The sequence below is a fragment of the Egretta garzetta genome, unplaced genomic scaffold, assembly GCF_000687185.1.
Source record: "Egretta garzetta isolate BGI_Z169 unplaced genomic scaffold, ASM68718v1 scaffold48, whole genome shotgun sequence".
NCBI lineage: Eukaryota > Metazoa > Chordata > Aves > Pelecaniformes > Ardeidae > Egretta > Egretta garzetta.
In genome coordinates this window covers 1,557,254-1,584,242 of record NW_009260595.1, presented here as the reverse complement: position 1 = coordinate 1,584,242, position 26,989 = coordinate 1,557,254, and the positions used below count along the sequence as shown (strand labels likewise).

At 41.7% G+C, this 26,989-nt stretch overlaps 1 protein-coding gene across 1 annotated transcript in view; it reads right to left on the bottom strand.

Annotated features, from left to right (window-relative positions):
• The window catches only part of CNTNAP5 (contactin associated protein family member 5), a 232,003-nt gene that overhangs the window by 145,750 nt on the left and 59,264 nt on the right, over positions 1-26,989 (bottom strand). Inside the window, exons 4-7 of the mRNA XM_035900233.1 lie at positions 20,909-21,056; positions 12,015-12,218; positions 9,656-9,840; positions 6,188-6,331 (exon numbers count right to left, since the gene is read on the bottom strand). Of these exons, the coding sequence (XP_035756126.1) occupies positions 6,188-6,331; positions 9,656-9,840; positions 12,015-12,218; positions 20,909-21,056 (681 nt within the window). The remainder of the gene's footprint in view (positions 1-6,187; positions 6,332-9,655; positions 9,841-12,014; positions 12,219-20,908; positions 21,057-26,989) is intronic.

The following is a 26,989-nucleotide window of genomic DNA, read 5'->3' as shown; positions in this document are numbered from 1 at the left end:
AAGACTGAAAACATTGTGACTGTGACAGAATCAAGGATGAGATGCTTGGCTAGACACCTCTGGATGTTCTTTATCTCAGACTCCTAAGCTGACTATCTCACTAGCTAGAAGTGGAACAAATGATTTTACCATTTTTATGCCCATATAGTAACTGTACATTATTCTTTCATTATATGGTACAATAGCTAAGAGTTGCTGACAAAAGATGGGAGCAAATATAGAGCAAATTTGGAAAAATCATATATCATTTCCCTCAGAGAGACAGGGAAAGGAAAAAAAGAGCACAGGAGGAAACACACACACAAAAAAAAATCTAGACCACTTAATATTTTCCCTCCTTTGAACAACAAGCAGGGATGAAGCCAGGCGTTCGAATCTACCTTGCCATAAGTGAATAAGATAGATGTCTTAGATCAAACTGGTAAATTAGCACAATCCAAGCCCAATTTTTGCTCCAGTTCAAGGTAAACTGATCTACAGTTTATTACGTTTTATTACCTGGAACAAAACACACCAGCCTAAATGGTTGGTACGAACTGCACACACTTCAGGCTCTTGACTGTGAGGGGGTCAGCTTGCCCCCTTCTCTTATGCCCGGCAGCCATACCAAGCAGTTAGCAGGGCCTTAGCAATTGGAATAAGACCTTAAAAAAAAAGACATTTAAGCCTTGGCTTTACAGCAAATTACATTCTCCCCCATTTTCCTTATTCCCCGCTAACTCCTATGACAATAATTAGCCATCTCTCTTGCTCTCCTACAGGGACTAACAGCCTTATCACCTCCCACCTTGAAACATCCTTCTCTGCTCAGCAGGTACTAACTGCCCTATTCACTCAATTTGACTACCCAGATAATGTAATAAATTAAACTCTGAGCAACTGTTTCTAACCTGTAATTTGCTGAAGGCTGATAACTCTCAAAAAGGCCTTGTTTGCTCAAAAACATGTCTTTTTTTTTTTCTGCATATGTCAACTAGTAATACAAAAAAATATGGTCTTTCTCCCCAGAAGACTTGCTTCACTTGTGGTCATCACAACTATCACAATCCTAACCCAAAGAAACTTTTATATAAAAAAGGAGAGTTTGTTATTGCAGCTACATGCTGGATTAAATATTTACAGACCAAAAGTCTTTAGAAATTTAGACAAAGCCAACTGAAATCAATGGGAAAACTGTCATTTAAATAGACTTTATTTCAAGACCTTGATTAAGGTGACAATTTCTTTCAAAACAAGCCTGGTATACCATTCAGCAACAATAAGACGGGGCCTTAAAATTAATGCTATTTATACAGACTTTCTTACTACTTCACACTGCAGGTAGGATGTGAAGGAGACTCGTCTGAAGACCCAGAGAGCAGACAGGAAGACAGAAGGAACCATAAAAAACTGTTGTGTTGGAGGGGTTTTTTGTTGTTTTTTTTTTTTTGTTTGTTTGTTGATTTTTTTTTTTTTTTACAGGAACTAAATATTTCTAGAATCTTGAGTTCACTTGCCTTATCTAAAGAACAGCAAATGCAGTTCTTTTTTTTAATGTGTGTGTGGCTCACGCTTTCATTAATAATTGCATAAAACTTTTTTTTTAATAAATTCAATTTTTCAATTTAGTCCTATAGGAAGTTGTGAAAAACGTCCCTAAATAGTTCCAACATTTTTATTATGATTCCTTAGTCTGAGTGCTGTGCAAAAACTAATGAAAAAAAAAAAAAAAAAAAAAAAAAGACATGTCTAACTCCTTGTTCTCCAGATCCTAGTAGGGGCCTTCACAAATCACCACAGCCTGATACTCACAGATATATCAACACTTGCAATAGCACTTTGGTTGAATGAGACATGCATAGACAAGTAAATTCTTCTCAAGATGAAGGTATCTCAAAACAGCTTAATAACATAGCATGTTTGGATTCTCTATAAAGGGAATGAATTATTAGTTTACATTCTCCTGTCACTAGGTATCTTTCCCGGCTCTTTGATGCTGGCAATTGGTTATTTCCCTGAGGCGCTACAGTGATGCATTTACATGTCACCACATCCCTTGCTGTGCTGAATCGTCACTCCCAGATTCAACATGGCAGGTGAATGTAGAAATTCAAGCATATCTGAGGGCTGACAACTTCTGCCTTACAAATGCCCCACACTCCTCTCAAGTCAGTGTAGGGTTTGGTCTGCTAAGTAAAAACACAACTCCAATTCCTATTAGCTGAAGGTAACGGAAGGGGAAAGGGGATAGGGTTTTCCTCAATTTTAGTGAGTACATAGGGTGGAACACTGAGAAGATCAAACACAGAATCTTTTCATGACCTCTTCATTTCTTCTCTTCAGCTAGGCAGCTTCTTATTTTGGCATCACAAATAATTGACACACAAAAAGACTTAAGACTCTGGCCACGGGTCACATTAGAGCAGTTTCTAAAGGCGCACCCTGAATCTAGCAGTTCGTAACCACTGGTGGCCAGGATACTATAGCTATTTTCAGGATGTCACAGACATTTTTCTCTTAACTACTCCCCCAGTCAGACATATTTAGCAATTCTCAATGGATTTCTCTTCCTAAAACTTGTCCTATCTCCTCCTGCATCTACATACACTCTTAAAAAGCACAAAATACTTCAACGAGGACTTCACCATCCCAGATATCAACAGGTCAAATATCCTTCTGTGAAGGACAATTCCCTTTCTGTTTCTTGTAAATGTGGCTCCTATTATCGTGTTTTCTTGCCCCTAACTACTTTTCCAAGAAGCACCAGTAACTGCTGTACTGTTTCTCACAATGGGCATTCTGCACTTCTTTTGTGCTGAGAAGACAGCTACTAAATAGGGCAGATCTTACTTTAAAGCATTTTCTGAGGTTTCCCAAGGGTCCACCCCTACGACCATGACAGTGGTAATTACAGAACTTCCACTTCTCATAGCCTCTTGCAATTAAAACCAGTAATTGCTTTGGAGAGCAAATAAAAGTTCCCCTATAATTTCTCCACACTCAACAACCTAGGGGAGAAAAAAAAAAAACCACAATAAAAAAAACCCCACAGCATGCCGTCAGGGACAGAAGAAACCCTAGAGAGAAGATAGATAGCCTGTCCAGATAGATAGGGCTGTCATGTAGAGAGGTGTGCTGGTTTTGGCTAGGATAGAGTTAATTTTCTTCACAGTAGCTAGTATGGGGCTGTGGTTTGGATTTGTGATTAAAACAGTATTGATAACACAGACACATTTTCATTACTGCTGAGGGGTGCTTAGTCAAGGCCTTTTCTGCCTCTCACCCCACCCCACCAGCGAGGATGCTGGGGGTTCACAAGAAGCTGGGAGAGGACACAGCCAGGACAACTGACCCCAACAGACCAGCCCTGCTTTCCTGGAGATGGCTTAGCACCTGCCTGCCCATGGGAAGGAGTGAATGAATTCCTTGTTTTGCTTTGCTTGCGTGTGTGGCTTTTGCTTTACCTATTAAAATGTCTTTATCTCAACACATGAGTTTCCTCACTTTTACCCTTCTGATTCTCTTCCCCATCCCACTGGGGGTGAGTAAGCAAGCAGCTGTGTGGTGCTGAGTTGCCAGCTGGGGTTAAACCACGACAAGAGGTTAAGTATCAGGCAATATAAAAATGGAATTCTGAAGGCAAGTTTCAGTTCAAAGAGACAGGCTGCCTCGTTATCTTGAGATGTCTTCTCAAGGGGATTTATTGCAAGTCTGACAACCGCAAATGAGTTACAGAAAAGAACAGGCGGAATGATAATCACAATCACCACCCAAGAGTACGATACATAGTACGGTACTCTGTTATTGACAACCTGTAGTTTCTTCCTCTGACTTTAAATGCAGCTGATTTGGGACCATTATTTATCTGGATGAGGAACTACTTCATAAGAGGAAATCTATACCTCCAAAGCTGATATATCATTCTCTGGCTTGTTTGAAAGATGTCAACAGTAAAAAAAAAAAAAAAAATTTGATGGGTATGAAAACCCACAGGTTTGGCTCACTGACCGTGTCAACATTCACAAAGGCACAGAGAATGAAGCAGAGACTGAGTGTTGAAGTCTCCCCCCCTTCTGGAGGCAAAACTAGTGTCTCTGAGCGTTAATGGCTTTCTAATCCCAAACCGGCCAGTTTGTCCTCCACTATCTTTTCTTAGGAGACAAAGGTATTTGGGGAATTAACAATACAGAGCCATCTCTGGTGATCTCCATCTTGTGGAGAGGGAACACAAGTACACAAAATGTTGTTGAAAAAAGTGATTCCAAGTCCCTGCTATATTTTAATTATTCTTCTGTGCTCTTCCTTTCATCCTATTTCCACTTCAGACAACCTTAGCAGCTACAAAGGCAGGAAGCAGAGAAGCTTGCAGCTCCCTGGGGATATGGATTGTTGCTTGAAAACCTCAATGAACTTTGAGTAAAAGCATTTAGTGCAGAGGAAGTCTGGCAGGCAAAAGCCTACATTTAGCAAGAACAAGCTATTTTAATTTGTGTAAGTAAGTAGCTAAGAAGTAAGGAAGAGCAGGAAGATGGGAGAGGGAGATCAGCCTGTGAAAGCTGGAAGTACCTGACAGTCGCTAGAGGAGATAAATAGAGGTGATGGAAAGGATGTTGGAAAACAACATATTTGCAGGGGCTGTTTCCTGTAGAAGGTTGTTCATCTAAGATTATGAGGCGCTGTGAGTGTGGCAACCTTCCTGTGCACTTTGCATACACAAGTGTCACAGACACAGCAGCTCATAAATCTTGCAAAATGCAGTACAGTAGCCAGCCTTTGAAAACTCCTGCATTAAAATTATCATTTCTGTGAGGGTGACTGAAAGATGGGAGCACATCCCTGCTACCTTAAATTGATGAAAGGAGCAGGATTCCTAGACCTTCGATCTAGCATTGGATGAATCAAGTATTGTCATAACAGTTTCAGAGAAAAAGCACATTACAGAGCTTCTATTTTCCCCATTAGGAAGATCCTCCCATTACCCAGCTGGCAAAACACCCACCCGTTTCATGACCTAAGAAGCAGACCAGGGCTCTTTGCTCCCCGTAGAAAGTAAGCTGAGGGGCAGAGCAATTTAACACAGTTCATAAGATTTGTGCCTTAGAGTCTTGAGTCAGAGCAATCAAAATTGAGGTTATTAAAGCAAAGTCTCTCAGTCCCAGGCTAGGGGAGCATCCTGGAGGCAGTTTTGACTGCAAGTAACACAATGCGGGACTTCTTACCCATCACCTTTCCATTTTTCCATTTCCCTGTGTATTCAGCCTTGCCCTAGGCAGGGAAAGCGAGGAAAGGAAGGACTTCTTGTGGTCTTCTGGCTTGCTTCGATGTAGTTTCAGTCTGTTTATATGCATTACTACAAACTAGAAGATGCCACGAGAGCCAAAAGCAGTTTCACCTCCAAGTTCTCCAAAGACACAGTATTAGCCAAAAGGCACATATCAAAGCATGGGGCAAGAGCGAGGCACAAGCTAACCAAAGAGCTGAATTATTTACAATCTGTCAAGGCTACACGGGAGTGTACTGTTCCCTCCTCTTATGAAATGAAATGTTCTTTATCTTCATGATATATTTAAATGTACCTGTAATTTTGGACATTATTAGGTGTGAAGTTAAGTTTTTGTGTTATGTTAGCAGGCTGGATTAGACTGTAGTTCCTTTTGCTTTACCTCTACCATCCCACATTTAGAGACATTAGTACCAGGCCAATGGTTCTCAGAACTGCCAATACACTGAATAGAAGGGGCAACACAAAGGAAAATACTTCTAATAATAAAAGGAACATTTATTCTTCCCTATAATACCAACTCAAACAGCAGAATAAAATTTTGCTACTACTGTACTCCACAGCAGCCATGGAGAATGGTTCAGAAAATAAGATTTTATCTGAGTTAACCAGAAGAAAAAAACATCTCTATGACTTCTATCATATCTTCAAAAAGGCACATTTTAATCTTGGGAAAGGAATTAAAAAGTTTCTCCAAACAAGTTTTAATACACCTGGAAAGTCAAACAAACGTACTAATTTCCACATGTGTCTTTCAATAACTCTCACCACAGCAGTCGGTGCTGGCTGGTGTTAGCCTCAGCAATATAATTTCAACAAGCTAATTATGCCCATAGCTATCTAAATCTGAACTCCACTCATTCAGCGCAGCTGGCAGCACCAACAGCGTGGAAGTACAGAAGGAAAGCATACATTATGGTCTCTTACCACAGTATAGATCTGAGGTTTGCGCCTTTTTGCCAGGTCAATTATATTGACTCCGTTGTAATAAAGGTTCTCAATGCACCCATGGAAATTTTTCCTCTGAAAGGTTCCTGGTTTCCCTGGGACAGGAATCCCTCCGAAACTGAGCTTTTGGAAAGAATAAGAACAGTATTTAGTTATTACCCCAAAAGCAAGAGGGCTGAGCCCCACTCCATGCAGCCAGACGGGATATTATTCAAGAACAAAGCCACATTAACAGCATCATCTCAGAGCACAAAACAGGGCCTGGCTGCCCAACAGCAGAATTAGAGGCTGCATTACAGCTACTGCGGAAATGCTGCTCCTGCAGACAGCTTGCTAATCTGGAAACAGCTTTTAAGTGCATTGATACACCACTTCACCACCTTGGTACTACCAGCCTCCCACCCAGGAAGACCCAAGGCACAAGATAATGTTCAAATGGTCTCCAGCCCACAGCCCCCACTGGCCTGGAGGCTGCCACCCAGCAGCAGACCACAGTGGCCGGGAACCACTGCGCAATGGGGGAATAAACTCTTCCTGCCCACAGAGCACTGGGATTGCCCGCGAGCTGGAGCCACCCCTTTCCACCAAGCACGTATCTGAACAGTTCTGGCTTCAGCAGGTGGAGGGTAGTACCACACACACAAACCACCCCATCTGCACCTTGCAATTGATTTCCTTAAATTTCGCTGAGGTTTGGCCTTTCCAATACTTGCACGTGGTATTTGGGACTGAGCAGTGTAAGGGAGAAGTTCTGCAGGTTACACATTTAAATAAAACTTCTGCTGTGCTGTTTAAGTACGGGGAGATGTTAGTATTGTACAGATTACAACTCATCACTAACTGGAGGGCTGAGAGCCCTGGGAGGACAAAGAGCCTAAGAAAATAAAGCTTCCAGAATCCTTGGAACATAATTACTTTAGAATCCTAAGGAAAGAAAGAAAGCAGAAAAAAAAAAACCCAAAACAATACACCAAATCCCACAACCCCAAAAAACTTCTGATAATCCTATTTTAATTTTCCAGATGACACAGCTCATTCCTAATTAGCTCCACTGGCCTTTTTGACAAAGACTTACTGGTGGTACTGCTGGTTTGTTTTTTTTTTTTTTAATTTCTCCCATCGCAGCCAGCAGCATGGTCAGTGATACAGTGCAGATGGGGATCCCGCAGCCACCGCACTTCACGGTGTTTCCAGTGCCCAGGAGCTGCGCTGCAGTCCTGTGGCATCCACTGCAGCAAGGGCACGCACTGCCACGTGGCACCGCTTGCACACCGATGGCTGCTGGAACCTGGACTCCTGACGGCTTGCCTCAGCTCATTATTGCAAAAATAAAGGGAAATTTGGGGGTTATCTTTCCTCCCACTCCATCTAATAACCTGGATACGTAAGCAAATGAAACCTCCCTGGATAACCTTGAAAGCACTTCTTTGAAAACAAGTTCTTAATGAACTTGTACCTCAGTTGTATTAATTGATCACTTCAGAGAAATAAAGAGTGAACAGACTGCTATTTTACATCAGTTGCAGGTTTGTTATTGGCATGAGGGCTTATGTGGTAGCAATGTTGGTTTTTTTTTTTTTTTTCCAGTGAGAATCATTAGTTCTTCCTTAAAACACCAGATTTTCCTTCTTACATGTTCTATTCTTTAAATCTCCTGCTTAGGGACTCTGGACTGGGTTTCAAAACCAGAAGAAAAATCAATATCAATTATACCACTGCTTTATTAAGAAAACAGTTTCCTTTGTGATTGGTTATATTTTTAATTACAAAACTAATAGTTTTATTGCCCTCAGTAAAGCCTTTAATCCCTAACGTATGCTGAGATAAGCTTTCAGTAGACTGTATTGCTGTAATGTTTGACTGAAAGATTGTCTCAGTTCAGTGCAAATGGAAACACATTGTGGGAAACACTGAGCACCAGGGGCCAGGTCTGTGTGCCACAGAGGTCAGTGGTGATGCTGATTTACACCAGCTGATGATCTTCTCTACCATGCTCCCTTTTTTGGAACATCTGGAAAAACATTCTGCAAATTACATTGGAGCCTGAGTTTTCCCTAATTGGCATCAACCTTGTAGCGGGAAGCAAGGAATTTTATTACTTTGAAATTAGGAAAGCTGATGATTCAATCATTTGGCTTTTCTCAACTCCATCTTAAAAGTAGTTACAGCTTTGGCCCTTGCTAGTTCAGGCTGAAACTGTTCCAGAATCTCCCTGCTCAAATGTGCTGTCCTTACTAAGTGTGCTCGTGATTTGGTACAGCAGTGCCAGGGGACAGGCACCACTCTCTCCACTCTGCTTTGTGAAATGCAGAAAAGGGAATTTCAGCTGGAACATCAGAGGAGCAGAGAGCAGGCACCTGCCACTGCTGAGCCGTCTGATTTTGTCCCTTGGGTGTGTTGGGAATTGATCCTTTCCAGAGAAATGAATCCAAAGTGCAGAGGGGAAACTTGTGGTCTCTTAAGCAATGAACCATGCCAGCTCAATGCATCCAGACAGGGTGATGGCTCTGACTGTGCAAGCATGACCCTGTGTCCTGTGGGCTAGCAAGACTCGGTAGACGAGTGCATGGGGATAAAAACGAACACGGGTAATTTGCGCGCAGGTGTGCATTGGTGAGGGGAACAGATTAGGAACTGCCTTGCATATAGATATGATGACAAAAAAGTTTAAGGTATTTTTTACCGACTATCAGCCATAAGCACTGAACTGCTGGAGACTGGACTCTGCCACACCTGGGCCTCAACACAGGGGAGCACACCAGCCTCAGGTTTTATGGGCAAAGGCAGGATGTTTCCTCTGCTCAGCCCTTCCTCTGCTGAGCTGCTCTGGCTTCCTAGACCAGGATGCTCTGCATCACAACCCGAGATGTGAAGGGACCTGGATCAGAGCTAGTTGTCTTGACAGTCATGCTCAGGGTCTTCCATCCCTAGTGGGAAGGCAATGGTCTTTACCTGCTCACCTCTAGGTGGACAGCTGTAATCTGAGCGAGTGGTGGCTGGATAGAGGCATAACTCAGAGCTGCTATCCCCACGGTCATGTCAATCAGATGCAGGAATGATGTGCAATGATCCCATTAAAATCATATTGGAGGTGATGACACAGCACCTCTCCCTACAGCTAAGCATGGTTGCTCCCTGAAGATTTGACTAGAAACCAGGTTATACTTTTTAGTTTAGCTCAAAGTCTGCTATACTTTGAAGTATAAGCACAATCCAATGCATATTTGCCCAGGGACTGGCCATTTTTTGAGACTGTTTTACATAGAGTTGCACTGACGTAGTCTATGCTTGTTGACTATGAAAGGAGCTCTCCGGGAAGCAAATACCAAATAAAGAAAAGATCTTTGCTGGAAAGAAACAGCTCATAGGGTGGTTGTTTTCCATCACATTCATTTTATACCAATTCAGCCTCATCTCCCAGATTATAACCTAAAGGGCTTCACACACCTCATAGTCAATATCCAAGTGGTCTGAATCCCCCTTCGTTCGGAAATGCTGAGTGTGCTTGTCCACCGTGAAGTTCACTTGCTTGTTGAAGCGCTCTATGAGAACCGAGTGCCAGTGCTGGTCATCCAGGAGGCTGCCCAGGGTGACGGACGTGTGGCTGTTACTGAAGTGCAGGTTGGAGTCCCCTGGAGGGGCAGAGACAAACAGAAGACACCAGAGTCACCTCCAGGCCCTTAACTGAAGCATGGGGTCTCAAGCAGAGCACAGAGCAGTGTTCTTAGGTGCAAACTGGAGCTCTGCTCATTAGAAACAGACCCATCATGGCTTGCTTTAGATTCTTCAGGCCTCGTTCATATATATGTATGTATACACACATGCACACCTACAAACATTTTTCGCCTGAAATCCTTGTGATAAACCAGGAGGTTTTCCCGATGCTGTACCCCCACATTGCATCACGCAGGGGATCTTCGTTCTGCATGTGCTCTCGGTTCTGCTGTGCATTCAAGGCCCTGGTGTTTTAAGAGCTCCCCTCAGGTTGCACCAATTAACACATTAACAGACTGTTCCTGATACTTTGGTTTCAAACGCATGCTTTTTGTATTTTAACAAGAAAATTGCACCTGTCCATTTTCAGAGGAAAAAAGCCCCAAGTCCATGAAGCAACATGAATTTTTTTTGTTCCACTCAAAAAGTTTCTTAAACCTTGCCTAGATCTCCAAAATTTTAAATCAAGAGTCATGAAAATATTTAGGCCCTAACCCTGGTGATTTCAAGCACTCCTCTGTTTTCCAGCTGGCTACACATCTGAACATTTCAGAGCCTCGCACTGAAAGGGAGAATGTGTCCTTTTTTATACTCCAGCAGAATGAAGAGAACATATACTCCATAAACTGTCAGGCAAGATGCAAGCAGATTCAAGAGCGGACATCAAAACCTTTGCCCATGACATATGAATGCATACAAAGGACTTGAAATGTCTGAAATCTCTACATTTGGGTCTACTGCTGAAAGAAGGAAAAACCCTCTTATCTCAGACTATGTATTCACAACAGCACCTCCTCTGGCAGAAGCAACATAATATATTTAACTATACTATATTCTTATCCTAGTACGAAACATCTGTAAAAGGAAGATAAATCAATGGAGTCAAAGAATCCCACATACAGAGGCTAGGGTTGTAGCTACTTGGTCCAAGTAACATTCAAATACCAAATCGGAAAACACTGAATTATCATTTCTACCCTTTAATGAACTAAATAAATAAAAAGAAAAAAAAAAGAAAGAAAGAAATAATGAGTTGGAGATTAAACAATTGATGAGCTTATGTAAAAATGAAATCCAAGAGCTGTGGAAAATTGTTACCGACATTTAAAACAAACATAATTAAGCATGACGGGAAAAATGCAGAAAGAATTATCTACGAATTCTGTTTCAGTACCTCCAGCTTACTCCCGCTAGTTTATGATTTAATTCCCCAAGTCATAAACAGGGGACTGAGATACTGCACCCTTGCCTGCTTTATCTGCTCTAGACAAACTTCTTCAAGTGTCCTGGAATCGCTAGGCTAAGATCTGCCCCTGTTAATACTACACGTTACTAGATGCTACATCTCCCATTTTTATTAAAACCACCCTTGGCAGCCTAAGCACCAAGGCATGAACTGCAAATGGCTCAGATTACTTTATTCATTAAAGTTATTAAGATGAAGACCAGCAGTGGAAAAAAAAATAATTAAGATAGACTTTCATCTGTCCCTCTGATCCAACAGTGATGGCCTTCCAGATCGTCACAGTTTTCAGCTGAAACCATCTCCAGAAGCAAAGCAATACCAGTGTGCAGAATGTTTTAATTTAAATTCTGTATTCTCAGCTCACCTCTGATCACAGAATGAAAAAAATAAGACATGAACCAAAAATAAACCTTTTGCACTCCAAACCAAACTTCCTGGGAATGCTATTCTTAAAAACAATAACCACAAAAAAAAAAAAAAAAAAAAGGTAGAAGGGGAAGAAACAGAACTTTTTTTTTTTTTAAATCACTGTTTAAAAGCATCATCAAGAAAAGGCCAAAACTTCAAAGTAGTCACTGAGCAGCTCAGCCTTGGTCGGCACTAGTTAGAAGAACCAAGGTCTCTTCTTGGCTCAGTTGTCCTGCAGACTTCAGTCAAATCTATTCTCTTTTGCTTCCCCTCCCACCTCCTCTGACCAGTATTTAAGCTGTGAGCTGTCTGAGGCACATAGCATGTTTTCTTAATCTCAGCTGGAGTTTCTAGATAAAAACAATAGATTTATAAAAAACAAACCAAGACAATTCTTGTTACAGCAATACGGGAACCAGTAATCCTAATTACCCTTACCCAGGTTGATGTGCAAGGAGAGCTTCCCTTTCTGCAGTTCCAAGGTAATGTAGTCTCCACGCTGTCCTTCTCCATGGAATAAGACTCCATCCCCCTGCATGCTCTTGAACTTCAAGGAAACCACATCTTTGAACGTGCTCATTAGCTTCTGATTGAACCTGTAGAGGAGCGAACTTCTGCCATCGAAGTCTGCAATATCTGACTCTGGGAGAAAAAAGATGCCAAAATGAAGAGGAGGGGCAGCATCAGGAAAGGGACCATATTTTTTTAGGATCTTTTCAAATATCACTTGGAGCCACGTATTCTTAGAAGCATACATCCACGGGTTGTACGTGGCACCTGGGCAACCGCATTTCACAGATTTCCAATCCTCCCCCTCTGTCTGGGGAAAGGGAACTCCTCTGCACTTATTCTCCTCTCTTTCATGCAAGACTGTTTTCTCACTCAACTTTTTGAACAAAACAGGTGCCTTCCATCATATTCAGATCTCCAGAACATCTCTTGCCTCATTTGCTGTTTTTCTCAAAGACGCCCAGGGTGTTATTCATTACTTTGAACACCTCAGTTCTCACTCCACATTTTGTAGCTTCATGAGCAGCTGTTGAGCTCTTTCTGTGTGTCAACCATGCCTGCATCCACCTTTGCATCCAAATAAGCATCATCTTAGCCTCTGAGGGTTGGCTGTTTGTTTGTGATGGGCATTTATCAACCATGTTTCTGCAGGCAAATTGACTAGGCTGGCAGGAATAGTGAAATATCAATTCAAAAACTTTTGAAGGGATTTCATGGGAACTGGGTATCTAAACTGATTATGAAGCTTTGAAAATCCTATTAGAAACATATTTTCCCCTTCAGCCAGCCTCTAAAACCCAATCACTGTTATGGGAAACAAGCTTTCAATTCTTCAATTGCAATTAATATTTCCTTTGGCAGCAGCAGCCTGAAATACTCTTTGCTTTATAAAGTGGTATTTTAAGCAAAAGGTATTTTTGATAAACTATATAAATATAACTAGAACATTTCAGGTAGCTTTAAATACTTTTAACTAATACATTGTATTGAAACATGTGACTGACATGTAAATTCAATTCCATTTTCTATCCAAATGCAATTTGGCGCAAATCATAGATAAAGTATCTACTTGTAAATACTAATTCTGTAATTTTTTTAAAGAAAAATATTAAAAATTAAGAACATCAGATGATGAAGAATCTGAACAGGTGTTTACTAAGCTACAAAACTACAGGATACCCACGTAAAGACAAATCATATCTTCATAGTAACCAAGAAGACAGAGCACAGACTATCTTTGTTTGCAAACCACATGTTTCAATGATAATCCAAAGCTATCAGTTTTCCTTTCCTTTTTTTTTTTTTTTTTTTTTTTTAAATAACTGAAAGGTACATATCCAAAGCAATCAAGACTTCCAGGTCAGCAACTACATTGTGATTAAAATTGGTGATTTAAGTCATCTAAGCTTCCTTGAGAGTTCTTCTATCCTTTTGAGTGTTAATTGTTGTTTCATTTGCTCCTCTTTAAAAACAGAAATAATAGGGGTTGGGTTTTCCCACCCCTTTTTTTTTTTTTTCCTCTTTTTTTAAACTGGACCAAGATTTAAAGAGGTTTACAATTTAAAACTATTATAATCTCAGAAAATAAAAGACCTGTTAATGATTTGTTACCATGGAAACTCTCATTGATAACTTCTGTCAGTATGACAGTTTGTACAGAAGTTTGATGGCACACTTACAAACTTGCAGGGAGCTCAGAATTTAAATTTTATGTGAAATTCTGTCACTCCAAAACTGATTCCATTCCAAATCAGACAGCAACTGATTATTTCTTATGAGAATAAAACTACAAAGAAATTGAACCATGAGAAAAATTCACTCTAGAATAAACTAAGACCAACTTTTTATCTGCGATGTCAGAATTATAACATGCTGTTTAGCATCCTATGTGGAACTGCTGCTAGTTTAGGAAGTATCATGAATACAAAAGTATTCATGCCATCTGCTTTTACTGATTTTACTTCTGAATTAGGTGTTCAGAAACAGCTCCTCCAGAACTGCTGATTTCTCTCTATTGACACCTTGACTGCCAGTTCCTTATAAAGGGAATTAAATTCATAGTTTAGTTCTTATGAATTTCCCCTAGCTACATTAAATACTTCAATTTGTTTAAAGTAGATTGCAAGCGTATCATAAAAATGGTTTCATTTTAACACCGGCAGGAATTAGGAAATAGCTTATAAAGAAGTTACAGTCTTTGATTTCCAGTGCATTTTGCAGTAAAAGTTGATTTTCCTCCTAGCTCTCAAAAACAAAGATACTGTAAGAGAGAACTGATCCAATGTTCCTGTAATAGCAGCCTTTTTTTCTTCTTCTTCTTCGGATCCAAGCCTTCAACCAGCCTGAATTCACATGTCAGTCCTTGCTCTTAACTCTCCACTAAGCCACAGCATAACACACAACTTCTTGAAGAGCTCTACCACTGACATTTACAGAGCATAACACAAAGGAAAACCTGTTTCTGAAAAGTTCTGCTTCACTAATTATCAGTTGTGAGTACACTGCCCAATAAATAGCCTTGAACGAAATGGCAATACGTCAAATAAATGCTAACACTGGCAGCCAGAAGGCATTAGTGGCAGTTTGCATGACAACAAATCGTTGGCTTCCCGTTAAAAATTGAAAGATACAGCACAATTCTAACACAGCCACTTCGAAAACCTGCTTGTTTGCTTAGTGTTTATTTAGTCCATGTATGTCCGTAACCCACTTGCAGCAAGAGAACAAGGATCAGAAACATTTTAAGTCTCAGAAAACCTTTAGGAATAACAAACTAAAGCACGACATGTGGTTTCATTCTGCACTGCCTGCTGGTTTACCTACAATCCCTGAAGAGAGACTTTACCCAGTCTGGGTACTTTTCTACACTGTCCTCATCAAAAAGGCTCAAAACTCATTCAAAGTGAGATTAGGCAAAAGATGCTTCTTTCATGTTATTCTCCCCTAACCACAAACTCAAACAGACGCATCTGCTGTAAATACATAATCACAGAATCACAGACTCGTTTAGGTTGAAAAAGACCATTAAGATCATCAAGTTCAACTGTTAACCTAGCACTGCCAAGTCCACTGCTAAACCCTGTCCCTAAGCACCACATCTACCTGTCTTTTAAATACCTCCAGGGATGGGGACTCAGCCACTTTCCTGGGCAGCCTGTTCCAGTGCTTGACAACCCTTTCCGTGAAGAAATTTTTCCTAATGTCTAACCTAAACCTCCTGTGGTGCAACTTGAGGCCATTCCTCTCGTCCTAGCTCTTGTTACTTGGGAGAAAAGACTGACCCCCACCTCACTACAGCCTCCTTTCAGGCAGTTGTGGAGTGTGATAAGGTCTCCCCCCAGACTCCTCTTCTCCAGACTAAACAACCCCAGTGCCCTCAGCCGCTCCCCATCAGCCTTGTGCTCCAGACCCCTCATCAACTTCGTTGCCATTTTCTGGACACACTCCAGCACCTCAACATCTTTCTTGTAGTGTGGGGTCCAAAACTGAACCCAGTATTCCAGGTGTGGCCTCACCAGTGTTGAGTACAGGGGACAGGAGTGCATACGTACTCCAGCTCCCAGGTGAAGAAGTTCCCATAAAATAGAAATCATTCATTAAGCTTTCCTGAAATTCAGTAGAGGTTCTGGCCGCAGGGGTGCTGGTTACATCATTCCATTATGAATTTCCTTTCCCAACACAGATCCAAACATTAAGGTCACTTAGGGTTGGGTGGAAAGACAGGCCGTTAGATGAAGGTGGATTACCAGGTTAATTCAGCTTTTTTTTTTTTTTTTTTTTCTTTTCCACAAAAAAAGGGAGCATGTGACCACCAGACTCAACCTGTGGCACCAGCCACGCTGATAGGAGCGGGACTGGGAGAAATGTGAGAGCACTGAGTTTACTTGTGCAGCAACCTGCTCCTGGCAGCAGAGATGATGTACGTTCGTACTTACGAAGATGGTTCTCCTAGTGATTTTGGAAAAAGTAAACACTTACTTGGCAAAGTTATTCCAAAATACAAAAATATCCTCTAGGAACAGTTGCAGTTTGAGAGAGGAACTTTTGGTCTTGCACTTGCATCAATGAACAGAAGCTTTAACTCCCTGCAGGAGGGAGGAGGACTGTTCCTGGTCTGAACAGATGTCTCTCCTGGCCGGTCATGCCTTACTGGCTTGAGTGAGTCTAAAGCAATCTGACTTCCCTCTCCATACCCGTCTCAGACATGCAATCCAAAGGATGAATGTGGATACACACTTCAGAGGTGACTGTTCTGCTATGCAGCTTTATCGCTATCACAAATCTATGCCTGCCTCTTGGTAAGCAATCGTTTGGGTATTTATCTTACACAGTTGGTTACAAACACTACTGGTCAGTGACCCATCAGACATTAAGTTGTTCTCTGCAACGCGTTCTTCTCATAGGAAGACAAAGGAGAGACACAGGAACACAAAGGAGAGGATGAAGGAAAGTGGGGAAAAATAAAAAAAAAAACAGAAAGAGGAAAAGAAAAATCCAGTAAAAATACAATTTAATCAAAAAGCATAATATCAGATCATATTCCCTGAAGCAATGACAGCAAAAGATGAAAGATCAGAGTCCTGAACTGCGAATGAAGAACTCTGCTCTTAAAAGCAGAAGATACCCTGTCTCACACCCTATCATTGTTTCTCCTGTGACTTTTTCCAGCCTGTTAATGGCACATACACCTAATTCTGCTGATGCATTTGGGGCTGTTAACCAGTTATGGAATATGATCAGCATCTTCAATGCAGCTATAAATCTTATTCTATAAAAGCAATTGTGTCAGCAGATTTTTTTTTTTTTTTCCTGCACTAAGCTAACAAGAATTTTCCCAAGTATAAAGATATACCCATTCCCCCCTCACCACCCCCAGCATCAAAAGCAATTGGTTTGCCATTTGTCTGAACACATCCTCTGGTGCAGCTCTGGTTATCTGTTACAATCAGACTGCTTCTGGAGCCACTGCTGCAGAGGGACAGTGGGAGCTTGCACGTACTTCGGCATGGAAATTTCCGTTTCCTTTTCTGAACAGGACACATCAATGGACATGTTCAGATCAAGATAAACTCCTCCTTATTTCAGTACCTATTTTGAGGATGTGAGATGGAATCTTTACAGGAATTTCAAATAAATTTAATTAATTTTCATTTAAATACATACTTTCTGTGTAAGAAAATTAACACTTAGCACGTGTCACCTGCGAATTCCAGCTGATTTGATAGCCTTGGAGTGCTTTATTGCACAGGAACTTCAATCTGTACGGGACAGTGTCAAGCACACTCATGTGTCTGAAACAGCTTTACTGGTAAAAATATGGTTTTGTATTCCAAAGAAACAATGTCAACTGGCAGTCAATTAGAGGGTGAAAAGAAAAAGCGGGGCGGGGGAATTAAAAAAGAAAAAGCTCTCTTGTTTGACAGAGAAGTTTTGGGAATAAACTCATAGTAGTAAGTTACTTCTAGTAGGAGCAATAAACAACCGTGAGTGCCACCCAGCAGCACAGTGCAATCACACGTTAAGTTAGGCGCTTTGGCATCCACTGCACATAGCAGTTAATTTCCAATACGATTCTTCAGTATTTGTTGTTACTGTGTCCTGGCAGTGTTTGGTGACCTGCAAGACCTGATCCTTCTCAACGCCTCCTACTAAACAGTCATCACTGAAAGCTGTATTTTCAATGAGGTTGTGTTCCTGAGGCCTCTTCAGCAGACTGTGCTGCACAGGACGGTCGTACTCCAAAAATGAGAGATCAGAGCCTTGCGCTGGCACAAGAAGTGTCATATTCACCTAACTCTGCCATCACAAAAATGCTTAATAGCAGCGAAGCCACAAACCTCTCCTACAGCTGTCATCTTCTGCTCAAATATGCAAGGTTAAAAAGGAGCTGATGTGAGCAGAGACCATCCAAGGAACCACAGGCTATTTTGCACACCCTGGTGTATCAGAGTGAGGTGCTGAGCTGCACGTTTGGCAGTAGTCCCAGGGTTTTAACAGATGTGCGGCAGCAGCACATGAAATTCAGATGGCCTAAGCTGTCAAGTGTCCCCAGACTTCTGTTTCAGCCAACCAATGAACGCTGCCATTCACACGAAAAGGATCTCCAGCTTGCCTGTAAGTGAAAACTTTACTTCTGCAGTTTTCTGCTCCGGATAGCAATAAAAAGCAACTCTGTTTTCAGATCAGGTGCTGCGTTTCTGAGGCAACATTTGCCTGAAAAGTGGAAGAGACAGCACATGATCCAGCATCATCTAAATTTCAACATGCTTTTACAAGTAGGATAAGAGATAGAAATGACCCCACAGTCACACACGCACATTTGTGCAGGATTTGGTTCATACATGTTCCCCATGCACACATTTGCTTTTTATCTTACACTTCAGGACTGGATCCAAAGCTAAAGTGCCGGTGGAAATCCTTTCTTCAACTTCAGGGGACTTAAGATCAAATACTCTGGGTTTGTTTACTTATAGAAACCTTTAAGTCATTCCAACAGCTTAAAGAGGATTGGGCATAACTGGTAATTAGGCTCTTACAGATGAAATTATATCAGCTGAAGCCGTTGGTACGGGTAGGTGACTACATTGCTGTTCCTACTCCCAGCCTCACATCCCTTCTTTCACAGACACTTGCATGAAGGGCCATCTCAGAGATGGTGCCCATTGGGGACCTTTGTTCTTCTTCTAGCTCTGTTTCCTTCCTGGCTTGCTCAACAGCTTGTCTCTAGTGATTTTTTTGGTCTTCTTTTTTTAAACTCTTTTCAAATTATTAATATATTTCTTGTACCAGAATTTAACATGGTGGATGAGTCTGTATGCTGTCAAACATTACAAAATGCAATTACGTAGGTGTACACCAGCTCAGGATCTGCTGCAGATACTCTGTCAGTATAACAGTAAAGATGACATTTTATAAATGATCAAACATCTTTTGTACAGTGCTGGAGTGCCTGGGTTAGGAGTAGCCAAGAATGTGAAACTATATAAGCAAAACTCGTAGACAGGCATTGCTTGGCATATGCAATTTGCCAGAGGGAAATTTGAATGGCACATTTATATAAACGGAAAGAATATTTCAACACTTTATAAAACTTTTGAGTCCTTTTATTTCTTTTCTGGCTTGCTTCAATCTAATACCTTAATTCTGCACAGCCTTTTTTATTTTCTGTAACTGCAGGGTACAGGACAAAGATGAAGATTTAGATGGTATCAGCACAAGGAAACTCAGCCTGCAAGTGACTCTGAAGCCCACAATCTGACATGAAAGTAGTGTCCATGTAGTATTTCACACGGAGCAGCACCAAAACACGTTCAGCTACAAAAGTTTCAACCTTCAGTTTGAGTTCTATTTGCTGCATGTCTGTTTGGACTGTACTCTTCACTGCAGAGGTTTGGTCATCACTAACAAAAGAAAGCTCTTTGAAGACAGATGAGATAGCTGCTTTGGAATGATGTTATCAAGGGTAGTTGGTTTTGATTTATAGCTTTCGGTTTCCCTGTCCACTGGTAGGGCTGGCAAAGGTCTCTTGCCCTAGTGACTATCCATCCAGACCAGGCTGTTACAGGTCTGTACTTAAATGAATAATAGTCCACAGTGCCTGAGCATCAAAGTAGAAGCAGCATTTAAAAAAAAGCTAAATGGATCTTCTAGATCTACGCATAGATCTACACACGGACCATAACAACTATCTCCCTGTGAAACCATGTGAACCAGTCCTGAGACCCAAGTGTAGTGATGAGGCCACTAAGAGTCCTGGAGTTCTGTCTCTGTTCAATGGGATCTTGTGAATCAAAAGGTTTAAGACACTTTGCTCTTTGATTCTGCTCAGATGAATTTAGGAATAGGGGGGGCTGTCCACTTTTGCATCCAGTAGGAGCAGATTGGGATTTAAACTAAATGGGGAGAAGTTCAAGTACAGTAGTCACATGCTGGTGACTTGTGCCACCCCACATTGCTGTTAATCCCCTGAACTTTCCCCAGCAAAATCTCACCTGTCTCCAGCAGTGTCTCAAGTCACACTTTGCCATTTCAGAGATAAACTCGCAGCTGCCTGAGAAACAAATACTGGGCTTGTGTTTCCTCATTTGTGGACATGTTTTTGTTTTGTGTGTAGGAGCAACACTGGTCCTTTTACATTCTCACTCTTCCATGCTTATAGGTCTTGTAACTCCAGCAGTACACCAAGATAACTATGTGGCCAAAATGCCCCAAGGTAACAAATGTTTATAAGTTGTGTGCTGTGACAAAGTGCTGCAGACCTTGTCTTAGAGGATCATCACCGCGTATTATGAAGAAGAGTGCCAAAGAAAACACCCATGCAGAAACAGTTAAAGCAGCAGACAAGTTCTCTGCTCTCTGGAGCTAAAAAGTCTTCACCCTCAAATAGAAATACTAGCTGAGCAATCTCCAGAACTTTCCTCAATAACTAGTTAATTTGCCTTAAAAATAAAAATTATTTCTTAAATAGTTATATTTAAGAAAAAAGCTGTACCTTTCCTAAATAAAGCCCTACAAAAGATCTCAAGTAGCTCTGTGCCCTCCAGCAGGGCGGGAGGTTTTGCAGCATCTGATGGCCTTACGCTTGTGAGAAGCGGCAAAGCACTCAGTGGTGGGCTCAGCTCTGAAAAAGCTTCACCACTGAGCTAGATGGGCCAGCACACCCCCGAGCAGAAAGGCAAGGCCAACTACTGAAAAAACAATGACAACTCTGTATTTCAGGTTACATTTTAACTCATAAAACTCATGCTGGACCCAACCCACAGCACTGACAACGCCAACAAAAAAGTCTTTGAGAAAATGTGGGTTAAGATGTAGCCACTTACTATAGGAGCAGCCGAAGACCTCAACTCTCAGTCCTATCTGCCCATCGACATTCCACTTCAGAGGGATGAAGCGCAAGAATCGGGCTTTCACGGAGTGCAGAAATTTGTGGTGAACCACACTGTCAGCGTTGCTGTTCCCTGTGAAAACCTGGAAGAACAGAGAGCCTTGGTGAGACATTTAGCACCAAGAGGTGAATGCAGCACTTTGAATTAAGGCTGTAAACTGCCACCCCTCTTCCTGATTCTCAGTCTCGTAAATTATTCAAAATTATTTAAATCGATTGTCAAGTTTTCTTCCAAGTTCTGTGTCTCTTATGGAGGGAAAGGAGGGAGACAGCAGCACACAGAGCACCTCAGTGGAGTGGGGGGACGTATACAGGGAGTTACTAAAGCAGGTTGTAGGTGGGGATGTTACAGAAGATGCTGCATCATTTCTCCAAACTCAGGGTATTCCTGTGCACCACAATACTCCATTGCCTCCTAATATACCCACGGTCCCTTCAGTGCAGTGAAGGACAGGGTCCAGTTTAGCTTTTGGTGCATTCAAGGGTAGTAGGAAAAGATGGTCACAAGGCACTGAGGTTGACCAGAGCTTGGGAAGATGGACAGTAAAGTGTACATCTAGATACACCACAGAAAACTCAAACAAGACACAGGAAGAGATGAAAGCCTGAGTCAGTACACAAGAGAGCCAGCATTTTGACTGTGTTTGCACCCAAGAGAGTTAAAGCTTGCAAACAATAATAATTTAACTTTTTTTCTTGTCTATTTGATTAATTGCCTGCAACTGCAAGCCAAAATTAACGGCCCTACTCAGAATTATCACTCAACAAGAGGAACATCTCTCTTGGATGAAGAATGACTGCAGGATTTCAAAGATGAACCTGAAGACAAGCATCCAAGCTCTGATCCCACCTGAAGCTTTTTCAATTCTGGGCTAGGAATATCACAGACTTCCTGCTATCCTCAGAACATTTAAGTAACTCAGCTAGGATTTCAACTTGAAGCTAACAGTTTTATAAAACATGAAAACCAAAGACAGGGCTCAAAAACATAATCTCACAGGAAGGTGGTGTTTGTAAGAGGTCCTTCACTTTGTAAGTATAAAATTTCATCACAAAAAGTTGTACCAGTTTTAAACACTTTTGCGGTTCAAAAGCTGGCAGCATTCATCTATGCAATACAACCGCAAGCACAAACCAGCTTAATCCCAGTGAAATAGACCTACAATTCATTCCGGATGGCCAAAGGATGAGATTGAGGGTTTCATCTCCACTTTGAAGGAAAACACTAATGAGCAGCTGTTTAAATTTTTACTTAAATGCGAGCTTTCCAACTTTTTTGCAAATGTTGTTAAAAATGGCGTAAAACTTCAAATTCAGTGTGTTCTTGTTTTCCTAAATGCATCGTACTATTGTTTTATTAGAACTGTAGTCAATAAAAAAATATCCTTGAACATTTCTAAGGAACAATACTTTGAAACCATACCATGCTTTTTTCATTTCCCCTTAAAAACACCAGCCTGGGAAATTGTCTTATATGCAATAAGCCTTATTTTCCACCCAGTCACGAATGCAAAATGTTCCTAAAACATGTTTTGTAACTGCATTTCATTGCTGGCATTGCTTGCCTCTGACAATGAACAATTTTACTGCAATGATCTCGTGCAACCCCACCAGCCTCAGTGAAGCAAAGACCTGCCCTTCAAAACATGTGATCTGTAAGATTTTTTTTATTAGAAGGCCATCAGGCTGAAACGAGTATAACAGTTCAGCTACCCCAACTGTCCCCAAAGCTTTGCTTATCCTGTGTCTCTTATTCTGGACTTCTTATGCACAAGATCTTGTTTTCTAGTTGAAACCAGGACAAAGTATTACATGATGGTTAACTAACCTCTCAAAAATTCAGCTGTATTATATAATTGAAAATTTTTGGATGGAGATTTCTGTTGATCTTCAGTTCAAAGTTAACCACATACAGCAGTCCAGCAGCACTGCCCATCAGATATGTTTTGAGAAGTGCCACAAATCGCACTTCAAGATGTCCCGAGCTTACTCATATTGCTTCCAGATAGCAGCCAAATTCAAATTCAAACTCCAGCAGAGAGTATTTCAGAGGAGTTTTTTCCTTATATTTCAAGTGAAAAATCTTGTTGTTCTCAGGAATGAAACTGTCAGCAGAGAGTAAGTCTCACAGCCAGAGCTGTGGCAGCACTCACATGTTTATTAAGACACTCGTGGATATAGGAGATGGACAAAGGGGAGTGTTGTTTTTTGTTTGCTTAGAAAGCTCATCCTCTTGGAAACCTGTGATTATGTAAAAATCTCACCTTTCAAAGGATAAAAAAGAATGAAGGAAGAAAGAAGAAAAAGAACAGAGGGGGAGCAAAAGTTTCCAGTCCTCCCAATTGTGAAGAAAAGCTTAAAATGCAGTGACTAGATTGCAAGCAAAAGGTGAAAGTTAAGTGATAAAAGAAAAACTGCACCTTAATATAGCAATACTGTGATACAAGGGTCTGCGTTGTTCCTTCTTTTCATAATCCTCTTATACACAAGGCTGTCAGTGCTGCACGTTGCATCACAGGCCCATAGGTAATCATTTTTTGGTTTATATAAAAAAAAGAAAAAAAAAGAAAACATTCTGGGAGAAAGACCAAGTTGAAAAGCACAGCACCTCTAGAAACGTCTCCTTGCAATTACAAAGTAATGGGAACTAGGCGACTTGCGAATACGACTGTTTGCTAAGCAGCCCACACGTTCCTGCTTGGAAAGCAGGTAGGAACACAGCCCACAGCAGCGATCAGTGGGCCCTCGCAGCCGCTGGAAAACTGTAGAGGCAGTTCACAACTACCTGTAACTGTTGGTAAGGGCAGTCTTGACTCCTCTCTTGCAGGGCAAACCTGTAAAGACTTTTTTTTTGCAAAGCTTGTGCAAACTACACACCCAAGGACAACGCATGGGAGGGTCACCACCACTCACACACGCAGAGGCAGCCTTCCGCCTCCAGGCAGATGGTGTGTACAGCACGCTCCGGGGGCTGCCTGTGCAGTCAAAGGAGTTTTGTGGGTTTGCCAGGTAAAACAGAGGCAGCGGTACCCCACCATCTGCAAGCAGACCCAGGTGCCCACCTACAGGCACCTTTGCTAGGTAGTTTCCTTCATGACACCTCAAGGAAGAGCCAGAATTACCCACATCCAGCCTCCAAATCAGCCGACTCCAAACCTGATGTGCAACTGTGTAAATAGGCCCTTCCCACATTGAAACAGTTAGGTCAGTAAAAATAAACCCTTCAAAAGTCCATCCAATACATTCCTTACAGCAGTGTTTCTCAAGCTTCTCTAATTACCAAAGAGCCAATGAAACTTTTTGGGAGAAAAAATCCACAGGCAATGCTGTACCCATCGATCTGCACCTACGAGGTGATTTTGCATGCAGCCGGCGCATCACTGCTTGCTGCTAACTGTGGGGCGTCACTTTGTATGCCTTTAAGATTGCTTTGATTTTCACTTCCAACTCCCACTGCTATACAGATCACCTTCCCATGGTTTATGGACCACCTGTGGGCTGTAGACCATTGATTGAATAACACCAATTGCCACAGATGGTCACTTAAAAACTTAGATCAACAGCTGACACAGAAATAATCCATCCATTAAAGAAGATGAAACAAGGATGCAGTACCAGATTTCATAGCCCTGGAGATTCAAATATTGATTAACAGTAAACTTATCGGTGAGAATGGCACAAATACTTCCTCTTGAGAAATGGCTTCTATTACAACTTGTTGTTGATAGGGATTAATTCACAGAAACAAAACGACAAACTAGCGAAGAGAACAAAGCACCCGCATGCCATTTCCTGTGCAACACAGTTGCTCTGGGAGGGAGCATAACACTGAAATCTGTGCTTTTTTACAAGCCCTGTAAACACAACAGACTGATGATTTACCTGCGAAATTCTGCTTCTGGCATTCTATGGGTCTTATAAATCAAAAAGCTCCATTAGTGCCAAATATTACCAGCAGGTTCTTGAAGGCAAAAGCTTTTCCCTAGCGCTAGCGGCTGCAAGGTTAACAGCTTGCCGCGAGCAGGGCTGCTTCTCGAACCAAGCTTGTTTCACGATGCCTGGCTGCGTGGTTGCCCTGCTGTGACACAGACCGTGGCACCACAGTAATTTTTTATGAGGCCTTTTTTATGAGCCAGCAAAGGCCGGTCCCACCGGCACGAAGAGGTGAGGTAAGAACAGCTGCAGTGGTTCGGGGCAGGGTCGGACCAGCCCAGCGCCGCCTCTTCCCCAGCCACCGCTGGCACGCAGGGAAGAGTAAGAACAAGACACGCATATACAACGCTTTTCCACGTTCAACCCACCTGATTGACGAGCTATGCAGAAGTGGAACAAAATAGAATTCAGTTTAGATGAAAAAGAAAACTTTCAAAAAAAGTGTAAATCTCAAAACCATCTTCGTTACCTGGAATTGGGATGTATGATTCCCTCAGGAAAAACAACAGCTCCGATGAATGGGCTGTTTATACAACTCCTCCCATTCAGAGGGGTCCCAAAAGCTGTTCAAGGGCAGTTCAGGAAAATGTCATGTAACTGTAGTGAAATATGACAGTTGTTTAATAGCCCTGCAGACACACATTTGTTTCTCTACCTCCTGTATTAATTCAGATCTATGCCAGATTGTACCAGTGAGATCTAGCGTGCTGAACTTTAGCTCACCCTTTGGCCAAACTCTCAGACTGTTCCCCACCTTTGGACAGGCGAGTGGAAACTGGGTGCAAGAAAAGTTTCTGCTCATGAAAGCCTAATCAATTCAAAAGATAGCATCAGATGCGGGACTCTATCTCAGTCTCCCCTGCACGCATACTCTGCGCAGCAAATGGCAACTTATTTACAGAGCTGCAGAAGGTGGTTCCCATAATGACCCTGTGGAATAGATTTTGCTCTCCCACTTTGTTAGGCAGGTAATGGGATGGGTTCAAAATGAGTATGCAAGCAGCAACATAGGTGCAATCAGCCCTGAATCAGCAAGCAGACCTGAGGTTAACTACCTTCTAGGGGAGGTATTTTAAGACATATTGAACACTCTCATTTCTGCCAAAGTCACTCCGATGAACTCAGCTGAGGAAAAAAAAAATCAGATTATGAATGTGCAGAGGGCACATAACACAGATGTTAGCAATATACAACATTTCAACGTTCACTGAAAGAAATACAAGCACAGAAGAGAGCACTCCACCTTCAAATCTCACCCATGACATCGCAGTACGCTGCCTCCAGCGCCTAAAGAAATAAGGACAGGAGCGCACTTAATTCAAGCTATCCAGCAGCTTAGTGAAGGAACCAAAGTGAGATAAAAAGCAGCTAAGCCTGTCATAAATCGTAAAACTGCAATACTTAGAGAAAAATAATGTCATTCTGCCTTTTAAACTTCCTTACTAGGATGAGAAAGATCAGGAGCTAGGAGTTCGCACTGTGATACAGAACATGTTTCGTGGTGTACGCCTCCCAGGACCTCCTCAAATATTTGAGTGTACATTCACTTTAAAGAAAACATGAATTTCCAACTAAGAAACAACGTGAAAATCTGAAGCAGGAAGGAGAAAGCATTGCCTGGCTTTTCACATTTTCCAGGTTGAAATAAACTTGTGACTCAAGGATAGCTTTTATATCTTCTCCAGAGGCAACAAGATTTTAGTTCTGCTTGAATTTGCATTACCTGGGATGTAACTCAGTGGGACTACGACCAAAACCAAGTTACAGTAAGGGTCCTTCATCTCTGCTTGTATGTGTGGAAAGAGAGTGAATGCTACCATGACAAGGACACAATACAGCCACAAATGCACCATATGGAAACTCAGCAGCCTCTGATTTTAATGGGAGGCTACAGTTCTTTTTCACATAAAAATTATACTGCATCAGTGCCAGCTAGCAACACCTTGGGCCTGGACAGGTTTGTGGTGATGTTTTATAACAACGAAAATTAAAAAATCAATTTAGTTTCTGCTGTGAAACGAAAGCAACTGTTGGTTCAGGCAATTCTAAAAACCACCCCCTTCACCTCAGTGCAGCCCTAAAG